At 33.7% G+C, this 16,746-nt stretch overlaps 1 protein-coding gene across 1 annotated transcript; it reads left to right on the forward strand.

Moving 5' to 3' along the window:
- The first annotated feature begins 8,484 nt into the window (after nucleotides 1-8,484).
- Nucleotides 8,485-12,658, forward strand: LOC126706381 (sulfiredoxin, chloroplastic/mitochondrial). Its single transcript, XM_050405801.1, has 5 exons — nucleotides 8,485-8,671; nucleotides 8,822-8,988; nucleotides 11,936-11,969; nucleotides 12,205-12,298; nucleotides 12,381-12,658. Exons 1-5 carry the CDS (start codon nucleotides 8,605-8,607, stop codon nucleotides 12,394-12,396), a joined length of 378 nt encoding a protein of 125 aa, XP_050261758.1. The 5' UTR covers nucleotides 8,485-8,604; the 3' UTR covers nucleotides 12,397-12,658.
- Nucleotides 12,659-16,746: the final 4,088 nt, after the last annotated feature.

Consider the following 16,746-nt stretch of genomic DNA (forward strand, 5'->3'; position numbering starts at 1 on the left):
TAGACGAGGGTCTTTGCCTTTATGACGCACTTCGGCGCCTAGTAGCTTTTGGAAATGGGGGTGTAGTTGAGGATGAGGTGTGTTGCTCTAAACTGGCCTTCACTATGGACGAATACCTCGGCCTTTAGTATCTTGTTTAGACTTCTTTGATTGATAAGATTGAAGTTAGGCACAGCAGTGTTCTTATTTGCAAAACCATGGGGAAAAACAAAGAAACAACGTTAGCAAAAAACAGAAGTATTCAAAGGAAAAATCATATGCAGATGTTTAAACCTAGACCTAAGACCCCACCTAGTTTCCCCTCTCTCGTCAGGCAGGGGAGGCCATCGTGCTACTCCTCTAACACGATCAGGAAATCTTTGTTTAGGCCCTTGTTGGAATCGAGGAGGCATTGGATAAGTCTAACTTCAAGGTACCTAGATTTTAGGTAATACCCCTGCCCTTTTAGGTGGTGGAGATTATAGATCCAGTTGACATCATGGTGGGTTAGCCCTAAGCCCATTCTCTCATTAAGAGCATCTACACTTCCTAAGATTTTGAACATGTTTGGGGCGCATTGGGTTGGAGCTAACCTATGGGCCCTAAGGTAGTCCCTAGTGACAATGCTTATGGAAATCCTTATCCCACCCTTTATAAAGGCAATCATTGGGATTACCACTTCTCCCTCTTGCCTTTTTTCATGCCACTCTCCCTCCTTACAGTATCTAATGGCTACTCCTGAAGGGATCCTATACTAAGCTTTAAAGCTCTTCAAACCCTCCTCAGAGTCTACCAATTGAGCGAACCTACCCATTCCTAAGAGAGACTTGGAGATACCAAGAAGATAATGAGAAGGAAGAAGAGCCGAGGAGGAAAAGACACAAAGAAAAAAAAAGTATATGGAAAAATAAAATGAAAGGGTTTATGAAGACTTACAGAAAGAAGAAAAGTATACTCGAACAGGCTTTAGGTATTTGTAAGGGCACAAGTGAGTTGAGGAAGTTTACAGATTCAGTGTATGTGCGCTAAAGTGAAATGAATGCTAAAGTGAGGTGAGTGATTGATTTGAGTGGTATTTATATTAAAGAGGGAGTTACAAGCGGGAAAATTCCCACTTGGTTCCTAGCAAAATCCTCAACCGTTGGATCCGCATCGCACCGTAGAACGTGGGGGGGCAGAAAGCCGTAAAAATTTAATGAAGGCGCGTCTCGTATGCCGAAGAATCAGGAGTATGCCTTAGGCAGTTAAAAAGGCACCTACATGATCTGAGGTGATGTGTGATGAGCACAAGGTAAGTATAGTGACATTGAAATCCTCATTTCTTCCAGAGGAGCCAGAACGAAGAATCTTGAAGGGCTATTGTAAGGGTATTGGGCCTAGAAACTCATTATTTATGTATATATTGGGCCTGGGGCCAAATTTGAGGACGTGAAGCCGTCTGGGGAGGAGTAAACATTGTCAGGAGAGTCTGTGTTGGTAAATGAAGAAGTTAGTTTTGGTCATAAGAGCCCATGAGAGTGGTCCGAGGATGAATGCCTCCTCGGCTAACCAAAGCCGAGGTCTGAAGGGGTGGTCTGCCGTCCAAGGGAACGTTCCAGGAAATTGCGCTGATACAAATAAGCATTACAGAAACATAGGATAGTGGGGAGTCCTAAAATATCTAAGGAGAAAACCGCTACCATCACATTGAATGCTCTGCAGCTAACCCTCTGGCCACATTAATGTGGAAGTGATACCTGAATAGTGGTTTTCAGCCTTATAGCTACTGCACAAAAATTTCAGGAAGGTGCTGATGGGACAAATATCAACACCAACCATCTGGCTTGCACGTGGAAGGTAAAGATGAAAGGGGAAGAGAGTATAAAAGAAGAAGAAGGTAATGAGAGAAGGGGATGGAGAAACGAAGGGAAAAGACTGTAACAATCAAGAATTGTATTTGTAATCAAACTTGAGAGAAATATATAAGAACCGATCTCCTCAGACTGTGTCGAAGACGATTTTCTTTAGTTTAAACTTGTCTATCTTCATTCTCATGTTATCTGAATCCACTTTAGTAGTTATCTGATTCATTAAAGCCCAATTTTTCAACTCACTCTCTACAAATTCATTATTTTGAGTTTTTTAGGCCTAAGTCCATCCACCTTTTAGGCTAGGGACTCAAATCTGGTCCTTACAAGCAATACAATACCCAACTTGTAATTTTTTTTTAATTTATTTTGGAAACATGGTTTCATATCTCATACAAAACAAACAACGGAATATATTAATCTTCTTCATTCATATAAGATAACATGTAACTTTGAATTTTGAAACAAAAAAATGGAGAAATGTATCCTTATGTGGCAAAATTAAAAACAAAGAAGAAGATTGATCATGGGAAAACCTTCAATCTTCACCCTAATTCCACTTTATTCCTAAAATGTGTGGTCTCTTAATCAGTTCTATGTATGTTATCTTTCATTCTAAATGAAAATATTTGTCGTCTTTTAATCAATTCTACGTATGTAATCATACGTACATCTAATTGTCAATGCAATTATTTTATTTAATAACTCTTTATTAAATAACCAACTAATTATCTAATTGGATTTGCCTTTTGGGCCAACTAATTGGCCTCTAAGGTGTGACATAGGATGGGACCAAAAGAACAAATAAAGCTATAACTCTAATGGGCTTTGGACTAATTAGTCAAATCCTAATAGGCCCAAAGTTGTCATTAATCATATATATATATATATATATATATATATATATAATTTTCCTAAGGAATATAATTTTGTGTGTGTGTGTGTGTGAGAGAGAGAGAGAGAGAGAGAGAGAGAGTACCGAAGCTGATGTCGCGGAAGCCTGAAGAAATCTCACACAATGCTCTGAAAAAAGGTGATAAATCCACAAAGGGGTCCCTTAAATCCACAAGGTGATAAATCTAGAATCCACCAAAGAAATCCATTGACAAAAGTCTGTATTTTTATTGATAATAAGCTCTAAAAAAACGTTTCCAGACTTAGTAACCTATTAGGACTCCATAGAACTTTTTTTTTTCTTTTATTTTTTTTTTTTTTTGAGAATGAAGGGCTCCATAGAACTTGACAAACAAGAAAACATATTCTAAAAATAAATCCTAATTAATACCTAACTATAATAGGAACCAAATTTGACCTAAAAAGCATTAAAAACACCTAAAAAGGGAAATAAATGCCATAAACCCAAAATAATGAAAAATACATAAAAATACCAAAACTAACAAATTACATAAATTAATTTGAAGATTTTTTCCTACATCAAAAGCAGAAAAAAGTGAAGTGTGGTATAGGAGAAGGTATACCCATAACAAGGTATATTTTTCCGTGTGGTATAGGTACAACAATGGATTTTGAAGAAGGCAGGGACAACAGAAGTAGATTGACAACTGAGAAATGAAAGTCACTTCCTACTATTATTTACCAAAAACAATTACAAAATCATTTACTACTTGGATTGACTAACCTGCTTCAGATTAAAAGACCCAATTTTAGTTTTAACATGGATAGGGGTTGGGATGTTTCATGTTATAATAAATTCGTTAATTATTGTTGTACACAATTTTTTTTGAAGAATTGTTGTATACAATTAATTACACACAATCACAACCTGTAAAATCATGTTTTGTAATTTTTTTAGTTAAATTTATGAAATTGTGAAAACAGGATTTTATCATTTTAATTGAAATAGTGCTTTTAAGTTTGTATGCATGTACAAAAAGTGTATAATAATCAAAAATATATTTTTGGTCCCAACATTTTAGGCCATTTTCCATTTTGGTTACCACTTTTTTTGAGCTCCTATTTAGGTCCTTAAAAATCATAAATTGTTTCCAATTTGGTCCTTATCATTATCTCACATTCTCACTAATGGAAATTACTTATATGGCACACAGAGTGCACAGGTGGCTAATAAAATAATAATAAAAAATGTCACATTAGCATCTAATTTTTAAAAGTTAATTTATCAATTTTAACAAAATTAAAAATTAAAAAAAAGAATTAAAAACTCAAAAAAATATGAATTCAAATCTAATCCAAATGGTAAAAAAAAAAAAATTAATTAATTAAAAACAACGTTTAGCTACAAAATTGGTTATATCCTAAAGCTACAAAATTGGTTGTAGCCTAAAGCTACAACTTTACTCAATATCTTTTTATTGGAGGTGAATTTCGACAAATCTACCATTGGATTATGTCTTCTTCTTATATCCTCCATTTTTGCAAAATTTCAGGAAAATTAAAGATGAATAGCTATGTCATAAATAAATTTTTTAAATGGCAAGTATTTGTAGTTTAAAATTATGCATAAAATATAAGCTTATAAATCATATAGTAAATAATATCCGATTGATACAAAATTTGACACATGTATTAAGAGCGTAAAGAATACGCAATTCATTGGTTAAATTTTCAAAATATGTAATAATGTTTATTTTATTGAGTAATTTTGTAACTAAATTTTGTCCTTAAATTAAATACTAGCGCAAAAAGTGAAGAACATATTAGCTCAAAGAATTTCTATTCCAAAATTTATATAAATTCTTCCAGAAATAATCAGTTATACATTAAACCAAAAATTTTAGCTTGTGCTTCCATAAATTTCAACTTTGTGCTTCCACAAAAATTAATTATACCTCGATGCTTCCATAAATTTTAGCCAAAATAATCAAACCAAAATTTAACATAACCCAACTGCCCAACATTATCAAATCTAGCACCGACCCTAGAGAAAACCTTATTAAATTGATCGAAGGCAAATTCAACAAACCCATGTTCACTACCAATTTGGGTTTTTGACCATGGGTTTAGAGAGAGAGAGAGAGAGAGAGAGAGAGAGAGAGAGAGAGAGAGAGAGAGAGAGAGATCACAATGCTCTAAGATATGACCCACACTAACAATAAACCCAACCAACGACCCACCCCTACCTACCACTAGATTCAGCCAAATAAAGCGACCTACCAACAAACAAATTAGACCACCGTGACTCACCCAGCCACCAACCACCAATCTGTGTTTCATAACACCCGCCAACAACTGATCACAACTCGTGAATCCAAACCAATTCATAACCACCAAATCTGATATGGGGTTTCATAACACCACACCCACCAACAACTGATCCATAACCTGCAAATCCAAACCGACTCACCACCAAAACCAATCCACAACTCTCAAATCCATCCGCCGATCCCACCACCTTCACTGATCCACAAAGCTCCATTGTCGAAGCAAACCCGAGCTTAAGACCCAATTTAGACCAAGCCTTATTCTAAAGCACTTAATCAGCTAGGGAGAGAGAAAGATCAAAGAGAGGGAGAGTGAGCATTGGCATATACCGAAAGCTTGAAAAGGTTGTTCATGAAGTGAGGGTGGAAGGAAGAGAGAGAGAAAGAGAGAGAGAGAGAGAGAGAACATGTTTGCAACCAAAGAACATTTATTTGGAGGGAAGAACATGTTCTTCCAAAAAATATAATGAAAAGAATTTTTTTTTTTTAATTTAATTATTGTGAGGAGTAATAAGCTCCACCCAGTATTGGGCTGTTGGCCAAGGCCCATTAAGGAATAGAGAATGCCAAATAAAGAACAAAGCCCAATCATGCCCAACCCATAGAACCATGAATCAAATTGAAAAGTCTCCTTAGGCCCAATTGACCTTGCCGAGGAGATACTAGCCAGGCCTAGCCCATGCAACCACAAGTAAACCCAAGGAGTCTCCTTAGGCACAAGAATTATGCTTGAGACACAACTTTTGACACAACTCACCACATGGCGAGTTGTGATTGATAAGAATGTATCCCCATATGGCCCACTAACATACCATTACCAATTACAACTCACTATATGACGAATTGTAGCACAAAATTGTGCCAAAAGTTATGTCCCTAACATGATTCTAGGCGCAATGTCCCTTGCTGAGGAGAGCCTACATGAGCTAGTGAGCCAAAGAAGTGCAATGCCTAGCGATGCGATCCAAGCTAAGGACACCCTTCTGCTCAAGATGCAGCAATGATCACAAAGAATAACAAAAAATTAACAATGTTGATGTTAGAACAAGACAACAGTGACCCATACATTAATTGTTTAATGACTAGCTTGAACAATGTGCTAGACCCAAAATCCTACTCTAGTCCGTGAGAAAGGGGGATAAGACATTTGACAACATAAGACTCCATCATTACAACCCACTAAGTAAAGGATAAACCACCAATATAAATAGGAGGTAACCCCCAAATGCAAGGGGTTTAGCAAAAAAATCAAAAAGAGAGAGAGAGGAGAGAGAGAGTTCATATGAGAATTGTAAGGGCTTGTTTGGCAAGCCATCTCAAACTCATATTTTTACATTTTAAACAACATTACACATATTTTCACATATTTTTTTACCTACACGTATTTCAAAAAACTACAAACAACTCAAACTACTCTACCAAACACCCTGTAAGTGTTCTATTGATTTATGTAGTGATCTGAGGAGCCTTATAACCTCGAGTCCTTTCATTTTACAGCTTGCACATGTGTTATATACTTGAGTCCTTCTTATTTGGTTTCTTGAATTTTTTTTTTTTTTTTTTAAATCTTTGGATCTCTCATTGTAAGCTAATTTCCCGTTCCCAAAACAAATTAGTTGTGAAGTTTTAGGCCCACAGGCCCCACCTTGGTTAGCTTGACTTCCACAATTATTTTATTTTATGGCGTAAATGCACTTTTAGTCCTTATATTTTGAATTTTTTTCATTTTAATCCCTACATTTTAATTTTATCACTTTTAGTCTTTAAATCAATTAATGCGTTCTATTTTGGTCTTTCCATTAGCCCACCAACAGAAATTGCTTAGGTGGCAAACTGATGCTAATGTGGCCAAATAAAAAATAATAATAAATTTTAATTAGCATTAAAAAAATGCCAGGTCAGCTTCTAAATAAATAAAAAATTATTATTAATCAATTTTAACAAAATTAAATATGAAAAAACAAAATTAAAATATATCAATTCAAATCTAATTCATTTTGAACAAAAACACACAATAACACAATCACATATTTAAACATCAACACAAGAACATAAATCACAAACCCAGAACCAAACACAAAAAACACAAACTCAAATTTAAATATTAACACAAGATCACAAACACAAATAACACAATAACAAACATAAATCTCCCTACCAGCCCATAGCAAATAAACCCAAATACTCCAATAGAACCCAAATCTAAAAACTCCAAAAAACTCAATAGAAAACCCACCACCTTATCGGAAGCCATAACCAACCCCGCTATAAAACCACCCCATATTGGAAATGGCTCCATTTTGATTTATTTGAACCCAGATCTAAAGCCTTCGAACCTAGATCTGCTTTGAGTTGGCTTCAATTCGAACTCAAATCTAATGATTTTGAACACAGATTTGGTTTGTGTTGGCTTCGATTTGGTTCATAATGCTAAGATCTTCGTTTGTTCCAATTTTTGCAGCTGGTTTTCTCTTTTTCCTATAGAAGATCAGAGCACCGACAAAAATTCTGACAAAAACGGCCACCGTATATGCTGGAAAACCAACCTTAGGTGCTCTTTATCAACATCGGTCAAAGCAAAACTGCCCACAACAGTTTGGTGATGAAAGTGCCCAAATATCTTCCCAATTTGTGTTTGTTATTGTGTTCTATTGAGTTTTTTGGAGTTTTTAGATTTGGGTTCTATTGGAGTATTTGGGTTTATTTGCTATGGGTTGGCTGGGAGATTTATGTTTGTTATTGTGTTCTTTGTGTTTGTGATCTAGTGTTAATGTTTAAATTTGAGTTTGTGCTTTTTGTGTTTGGTTCTAGGTTTGTACTTTATATTCTTGTGATGATGTTTAAATCTGGGATTGTGTTCTTGTTCAAAATGAATTAGATCTAAATTGATGTATTTTATTGTTTTTAATTTTTAATTTCGTTAAAATTGATTAATAAATTTTTTTATATTTAGAAGCTGACATGATATTTTTTTAATGCTAATTAAATTTTTTTTTTTTTTTAATTGGCCACGTCAGCATCAATTTGCCACCTAAGTAATTTTTGTTGGTGGACTAACGGAAAAGACCAAAATACATGTTAATTGATTTAGAAACTAAAAGTGGTAAAATTAAAATGTAGAAACTAAAAGTTCATTTACAACTTATTTTATTAGATTTTAGATTTTTTTTTTTCATTTTTAAAAAAAAAAATTTTGAAAAATTTTATTTATTTATTTATTAAAATGCTAACTTGACATTTTTAATAATAAATAATTTTTTAATATTATTTTAATGTTCAAGTTAACTTTATGTTCACTAGCAAACACTACTAGTGTGCCACACAAGCGCAGTGACTAAATTGGAAACTATTTTTTTTAGGACAGGAGCTCGAAAAAGGTAGGGTTCAAAATGTAAAATGGCCCAAAACGTAGCAACAAGAATGTATTTTCGTCTATTCATTGCTCATCGAAATATCTGTTTGTCAGTCAAAAACAAGAAGGAAATATTTGTTTAGTCCTTTGAGTTATTCCGCACTTTGTACTGTTTCTATATCTCTTCACAAAAAACAGAGGACAACCACAATCCAATTGAAAGTACAGAACCCAAAAAAAAAAAATGGCGAACTTTGTATTGCAATTCCCAAAGACCCTGAGAACCTTCCCTATTTCTGCTTCATCTAACGGTACAAAGATATTGATAAACTAACAGCTTTATTCTTTTCTCTTTTTAGAGTACGAGTATGAATGCTCTGTTTCTCTCTGGTTTTTGGTTTTAGTTTTTATTTTTTTATTTTTTATTTTTATTATGATCTCTAAAATGGTTTACAGCGCAGGAGGGGCATCGGTGAGTGGGTCCCAGAGTGGAGGGAATGGGGGCCCAGTGATAGTGGAGCTGCCGCTTGATAAGATAAGAAGGCCATTGATGAGAACCAGAGCTAATGATCCTCACAAAGTTAAGGAACTCATGGATAGTATCCAAGAAATTGGCCTCCAAGTACCTGTCAGTATATTACTATTTAGTTTTCTTTATCTGGGTTTCTTTTGCATTTTAATATTTTTTTTAATATTGGGTTTTTTTTTTTTTTTTTAATTTTTATAATAATTGCTGCACTGAGTGTTTGTGCTTTGTTTGGTATGCGAGAAAATGAATGGGAATTTTAGTAGACTTTGGTCAATTAAAAGTCATGCTTAAGTGGTGGAAGACTTCACTACTAGAAGCTTAAGGAAAATGAATGAGCTTTGTTTTTTTTTTTTTTTTTTGGTTAAATTTGATTAGCTACCTGAGATCTACATGTATTTTAGGTGAATCCAATATGACTCCGGTACCCAAATTTCAATTAAGTATAAGGAAACAACTTTAGCAGTAGTTGAAATGGCCTATTGTGATTAGGGAATAATATAAGGGGTGTCAATGATGGACCAAGGGTGAAAGTGATGTTCATTAGATCGCAATAAGCCATGTAGCAGTGGTGAATAATGTTATGAATGACTGTGTCCCTAAGAATTCTTTATTTTTTCCAAAATATTTTTAGGTTTGTAAACACATTGTCAAGTGTATTTATCATTTTATCTACAAGAATATAACATGTAAATGTGACATTGAATGGTTCCCAATCCACATATTTATGTATCAGCCACGCCCCAAAACCTCAAATAAATTGTAGGTGCTGAATAAGATATGAAAATATTGCTCATAGGTACTAAATAAGATATCATTAGAAAATAAAGCACAGACAATATAATAGATTAGGACAAATTTACATTCACTGGAAGAGCAACCTCCCTATGGTAGAAGCACAAAGTTCCAACAGTGTTACAGTTCGGTAGGGAGTGAAGTGTATAGAAGAGAGTTTGCATTAGAGTAGAAAAGATTTATATTTTTTGTTAGTCAAAAGGTTGTAAATTGTATGTGTTATTATGACTTCAAAAAAGTAAACTTTCTCAAGGCATGAGAATGTAGATACCCACTTCTTTAAATGGGAATCCATATTCTCACAATAGTTAGGTTTGGGGAGTCATTTTACAAATGTTATGTATTTCTAAAACTCTACTCTGACGATTGGTTTAGGTGATCTTTTAAAATTCCTTAGAATTCTAGACGATTCTCATGTTTGATTGCTAATAGTCAAGGGAATCCAGATGTCTATGGATTCCTACTCTCCTCCTCATGACAATAAAATGAATTAGACCATACTTTTAGTTTATTATGTGAGGGAACATTTTGAATTAATAGATTGGTTGTGGTCATTTTAGGCTACAATCAATTGGTTCATTTTTCAATCTTGAGATTAATTTGACGAAAGATGGTCATTGTGTTTTTGACACAAGACTGAAAGAGTGATGACATTGTCATTTGGGATGATGGTTTGCAAACCATGACATTGCTGGTCGGGAAATGTGATACTGAAAATTGAATATTGAATAGAGTTTGGCCAAAAAAAAAAAGACCTTACCTTTTCTTAGGGCCAACAATACCATCAAGCATTTGTGGTTTCCCGACCATTTTGCAAAATATAATGCTACACATTTACAACACACTGTTAGGAAAGTTCTCTTAAATTTTCTAGTTACGTAACTGTGAGTGAATATATTGGCATAACAAGAATAAAGAAATTGCTTAGGCTTTAACAGGTGAAGACAGTGGTTGCTCTTTAGGAGACTTCAAACCTAAGACTAGGTCATGGCGATAGCTAGAAAATTTCTTTGAGACATCCAAAGACTCCCTAGGACCAACATATAATGTTGCTTTCCATTCAATATGATTTTTCAAATTTGTATAACTCTCTTTTAGAATTACTGAATTAGTATTGCTGCACAAAAACTTTTAGGTTTGTCAGATTGTTGGATATTGGCAGAGAAGTGAAAATTACAATAAGTTTGCCATTATGATAATAAGTTTTACACCTCACTACTTTACATATTTTTGTAGTGCACGTGCTAAGAGTACAATGTTCTTATTGAGTTTTTCTCGACTGTTCCTAGCTGATGTGGCAACTTCCAATAGCACTTCCCAAGCTAATATAAGTTGTCCATTGGGATGAATGAAAGCCCTTCCGCTATATGAAATGAATCTCAAAAAAATTTGTCCAAATGTTTTTGAGTTTTGCTCAGGAGCAATTGTACTTGGAAAATTGCTAAGTATTTTTACTCATCAAAAAATGTTGTTAAGTATTTGTGGATTCATGTGGAACTGTGCCCTTAAATAAACAAGTAAACTATTTTAATTTTTTTTCTTTATGTTGGAATATGTGCATAATTTCCTCACTTGAGAGAGTGACCCTTTAGATCAACATATTCATTTTTTTCTCTGTAGAAAATGTAGGTTTCTTTATTTTCTTTTCTTTTTGGTTGGGGAGGAGGGGGGAGGGGGGCATGGAATTTGTATAAATGAAATTAGTAATAAGAACATCCATACAGGGCTTGTGATAGATCAAAAGGTGAGGTAGCTTCTATTGTTTTTCATGGTGTTTATGCCTTGATGCCTCATCTTCTCCAACTGTTGAACATTGGGGGTTAACAAATTTTTCAATGCTAAAAATAACAGTTGGAAGCATTCCAATTTTAAATTGTGCAACTGTGCCCTTAGATAAACAAGTAGTAAAACTATTTTAAGGAGGAATATGTGCGTGATTTCCTTACTTTAAACTGTGACCCTTTCTGATCAGTTAAGATATGAACATAATCCAATCAAAAAAAAAAAAAAAAAAGATATGAACATAATTGCAATGTGTTCTTGTTATTCCTGTATGCCAAAATGTTTTGGTTTCTCTTGATATATAAAAAAAGCTATGATAAGGATCTATGATCTGTCTGAATGTACATTCATTTGATTGAAAAAACAAATGGTGGTTACAACCGTTACATACACATACACATACACAAACACAAACACAGTCATATGATGCCAACTCTATTTTATTTGACCTACTGTCTTTTTAACAATGCAGATTGATGTTCTTGAGGTTGATGGAGTTTACTATGGTAGGTGTTTAATCTAAATTCTCTGTGAAGAGTTTTTAATTTTTATTTTTTGATAAGTAATTCTACGTGAAGAGCTATTACCCCCTTGTTCATTTAAATTCTTCTCTACAAATCACTTTCACAGCTACTTGAAAGAACAGGATGGTAGAGTCTAATTTGGATGTGTAAATATCAAAGCCTTTCGTTTGTTTTGCCATTATCAAAGCTCATGATTATCTTCTTTATTTTTCTGTAGGTTTCTCTGGTTGCCATCGATATGAGGCTCATCAGCGCCTAGGGCTCCCAAAAATCCGTTGCAAAGTTCGACGTGGAACAAAAGAAACTCTAAGGTTTATTTTACCCAGTGATTGTCTTATCTTGGATTTAATATCTGTTGAGAAACATTTTTAAGTCTCCTTTTTCATCTTGTAGGCATCACCTGCGCTGACATTTAGCGGCTTGTGTTTTCAGAGCGAATTTGCAACTTTAGCTCAATTAATTAGCTCTATGTGAACTAGGAAATCATACTGCAACAGTAACCAGATAGTCTATATATCTTTGTGTGTATGGATGTTTTAATACGTAATTTGGCCAATGTACCCGATCTTAGAGGAAGTTTGCTTGAAAATAAGCTTCTGATTGTGATAAAAAAAAAATCTTGTTGTATTTTGTCAGCTACGGAAATTATAAAATAAAAGGTGTAATGCAAATGTCTCTTCTTTGTCCCTTTTTTTTCAAAACAAAGACTAATGCCATTCTAGTAAATAGTAATAACACATTAGGGATGACTAGTGGCAGAGAGCCATTTGCCACACAAATAAGATCTAAACCCTGTTTAAAAAAAAAAAAAAAGGATCTAAACCCTATTCCTCTCTATTTCAACATCATACCAATATTCAAGTATATGTAATGACAGTATCCTTTAAGATTGGTGATCAAGACTAAAGTCACAGTGTTATCATAGACTAGATGTCGTGAAGTAAAGATTCAAGAAATTCTTGGAGCTGGTCAGATGTTCCAGTCATGAACATAGATACATCATTCGTGAAGGTATTCATATATTGAAGAGTTCAAAGGTTCTAAAACAGTAGAAGATTTATGTTGTAAGTTAATCTACGGGTTATATGGTCTAGGTATAAAGGTTTTATACTAAAAGTTAATCTATGGGTTGCCTTTTTGGGAAGACTACCCCCTCCCAATGGTTTTTTTACTTTGGGACAAGTTGCTCCATTAGTTTTTTCCGAGTTACCATGTATGTCATTTATTTCAACTGTATTTTATTTTAATTACACAATATTAGTGTTGTTTGCATAACCAATGACAATTCATAATTTGACTAAGTAACAACTTGACCTTAAAATTGATTAACTAATTCTTTTGAGGGTTTAGAATCCCAGTAGTCCACGTTTTTAAAGGGACTAAAAGTGATCACTTTGGACATCAAGAACTAAATTTCTTTTTTTGATGGAGCTAGCCACCGTTGCACATACATTTGTCTCATTTGTATTCATTTTGGGTGGAGGGGGGAATGGAATGAAATGGTAAATCATATTTGGGGCAAAAACGTCATTTGATTTAGGAAGAATTTGATATAGGGGGCTTAAAGAGATATTTATTTAAATGTAGTCTTATTAGAGTCAATCGTATTTTTATTGGTGAATTATTTTTTTATTTTAGGCCCTAGTATTTAATTTGGTTTATTAATTTTTTAAAAATAAGTCCATTAGAGTTTCCTATATCAATTAGTATTAGGATTTTAAAGTCTACATAATCACAATAATATATTCCTATTATTTTGATATATAAAACTTCTGTTGGAATTGTTCTAATGGTCCGTTGCTAACTCCAAATAATCCTAGGTTTCATCTCCAAGGACCGAAATGGTGTTGACTCCAAGCATGTCTAGGTGCTTCCTAGGTTCTTTATTTTAACTGTTCTTGTTCCTTAAAATTTCCGTTGATTTTTCATGGTTTGTCTAGCATTAGAGTTGGCTTGAGGTTAGTGTGCTGCTCTTTTCTAGAAATCTACATTTTTCATGATCCAAAGGGTTCTGGGAAACTGAGTCTAGGTAGCCAAAGAATGGGAAATATCAGGAATTCCTTCAAATTGCCACAATAGTGATCCAAAAATTTGAAGTGAGAAAGTTGGAAATGATCAATAGGTGCAAATGCATGGGAAGCTATTGTCACTGGCAGGTTGTTTACTCAACCAAATACTTGTACAGGAGGGGGCCATATCCGTGACCATAGTGGTCTTAATTTGGATTAAAGTATTTACCCAAAACATTGGGTTGACCACCAATGTTGATGCAGAGCTTTGGGTTACAAGGGATGGGTTGACATCATGTATAAATCTGTCTCTTGGAAGTTGAAATAGATATTGATGCCGAAGTAGTGCTTGGCTAGGTTTCTGAAGCTTACAATAGTAATTATATCATGCTTTTCTTATAATGGATTGCAAGATTTTGTTGTTTTTGATAGTCTGCTGTGGACCTTTGTATGCTTCTTTTCTATGGCAATTTGGGTTTGTATTATGAGAAACTTTATTTGCAAACTTCTGCTTAGTTAATGAAAGTCGGGGTTTACCCAAAAAAAAACAAAAAACAAAAAACCTTTAATAAAATGATTTTATTTTTGTTTAGTTAACATTTTGCTTTGATACAAATAAGTCCAATATATTTTACAGATAGACCCAATTATATTGGGGATACTTGAACCTAAGTATCTTGTATATTGTTTATGTAAAATCAATGTCTTACACAATATGAGATTTATATTTATGTGATCTTCATTAGCTACGATACATAAGATACTTGCAAATGATGTATACCCACTCTGCAGCCCCTATCATGTGTACAACTGAGCCTTGCTTGCTATATAAATAAAGTGATCACATGCAATGCACCTGTGCACATGATCAATTTTCGTCCATCACCGGTGACGCAAGTGCAATGGAATGATCAATTTCATCATTTCTCAAATTTCATGAGTCAATAACATCAAATTGATAGTACAAGGAATCTGTATATAAACCCAAACCACAAGGGTCATGCATTTTTACATTTTTCCTTGTTCAAATTAAAATAAAAAAATATATATGCAACACTAGAAAAACGGACCCAAACAAAATTAAGACAAGAAAATTAAAATAGCGTAGGCAATTTGGAGATTGTAGGGAAAAAGGCTGTCAGTTTCATATTGAAATTGAAAAAAAAAAGTTCAAATATTAAACATAAATGCCCAAACAAATATCATTGCTCTAAATAGCCTCAGAAAAAGAAAATTCTATAAGAAAACTATCAATCCAAAATTTATAATACTAGTACACTGAAGAAAAGGCACAAGTCTAACCTTCTATTTAGAGTTACTACTTGGCTAGTTTGAGCTCAAAAACTAGTTCCATTTCATGTGAAAATTCATGAGAAAAAGAATCTGAAAATCATCTCCCTCACAACTTGCACAAGTAGCCAAACAAAATAATTGGTGATGTGGTTTTACAATAGGGATTGCCACATTGAGTTCACGTGAAAAGAATTAAGGTTGAAACTTAAAACAAAATTGAGAAAAAAAAACACTAAACGGATTCCTCTGAGGATGCTTTGAATTTAACAGTGCTAGATTGAGAAGATCTCTTTAGAAACTACTTTATTTAACAAGTCTGAAGAGGGGATCACAGCATAATTAATTAATTCAAATGGAGATGATTCCTGTAAGGACTCCACATGAAAGCCCCACTTATAGCTAAACCTAACTGCACGAGCTACTAAACATGAATAAAATACTTGTACACTAATTTCTTACATAGCACATAAGATAAACTAGTTTCATCAACTTGATTTGGAGACATTAACTTCTTGACCAGACCACTTGCATTAAGAACTAATTCATGGTTTCTATTTCTCTAGTTGTAGCTTGACCAAACAGCATTCATATGATACTAATAAAGACTGCCTTATTCCATTCTCAAAATTGGAACAACCTCAGACTCTAAATGATAGATGCATTCATGTCTTGTGACATTAAAGATCACCATAACATATAATTTTTAGATCTTGGATCATATCATTCGTTATATCGACATTGCATATAAAGAGATCTCTTAGAACATTTTTAACAAGCTTTTTTGAGTCAACCAACCACAATTATTTCCCGATTACAAGTGTTAAAACAAAAGCCACCATATGATAACCCAAAGCAGAACTAACAAACACTAAATTATAACTTTTATCCTGTACATAGGACAAAAAAATAATTCTGCAATTGAAAGAGGATGTGCGTGAAAAATGAATTCCAAGCTAATAATAAAAAGGTGAGTTGAAGTACAGAAAAAGATAAGACAAACAAAAGAAAAGGATGAGAGAGAGAGAGAGAGAGAGAGAGAGAGTTTTCTTCCAAACACCATGTGGAAGATGCATAATTTTCAGTTTTCTTCCAAACACCATATGAAAGATGCATAAAACTTAGAAGTATTAATTAAATGATTAAATTTATCATATCCCAAGAGTTTAAGCTTTTGGGACAAATGGTAATTTAACAAACGAAAAATTTGGTCTCTTCAAAATATGCTGTCAGCGTTAACTCATTACAATAATGTAATGCTTAATTTTTCAAACGATTTATGTAAATGCATATTATTTGACTTGTTTGCTTTTTAGCAGTTTGACTGTGGATTCTCCCTAATGGAGGCAAATGTTTTGCCTAATAGGATCTGATCCTCAGTAGTTTTAGTTCAAAATTGAACTTCATAGACAATCTACACGGATTAACTTGTAAAGATAACAGAGGTATTGAGTACCATA

The sequence above is a fragment of the Quercus robur genome, chromosome 11 (assembly GCF_932294415.1).
Source record: "Quercus robur chromosome 11, dhQueRobu3.1, whole genome shotgun sequence".
Taxonomy (NCBI): Eukaryota; Viridiplantae; Streptophyta; class Magnoliopsida; order Fagales; family Fagaceae; genus Quercus; species Quercus robur.

Coding starts and splice junctions, on each gene's coding strand:
- LOC126706381 (XM_050405801.1), top strand. CDS start 8,605: ATGGCGAACTTTGTATTGCAATTCCCAAAGACCCTGAGAACCTTCCCT. Junction 8,672..8,821: donor TATTTCTGCTTCATCTAACG/GTACAAAGATAT, acceptor TTTACAGCGCAG/GAGGGGCATCGGTGAGTGGG. Junction 11,970..12,204: donor GGTTGATGGAGTTTACTATG/GTAGGTGTTTAA, acceptor ATTTTTCTGTAG/GTTTCTCTGGTTGCCATCGA.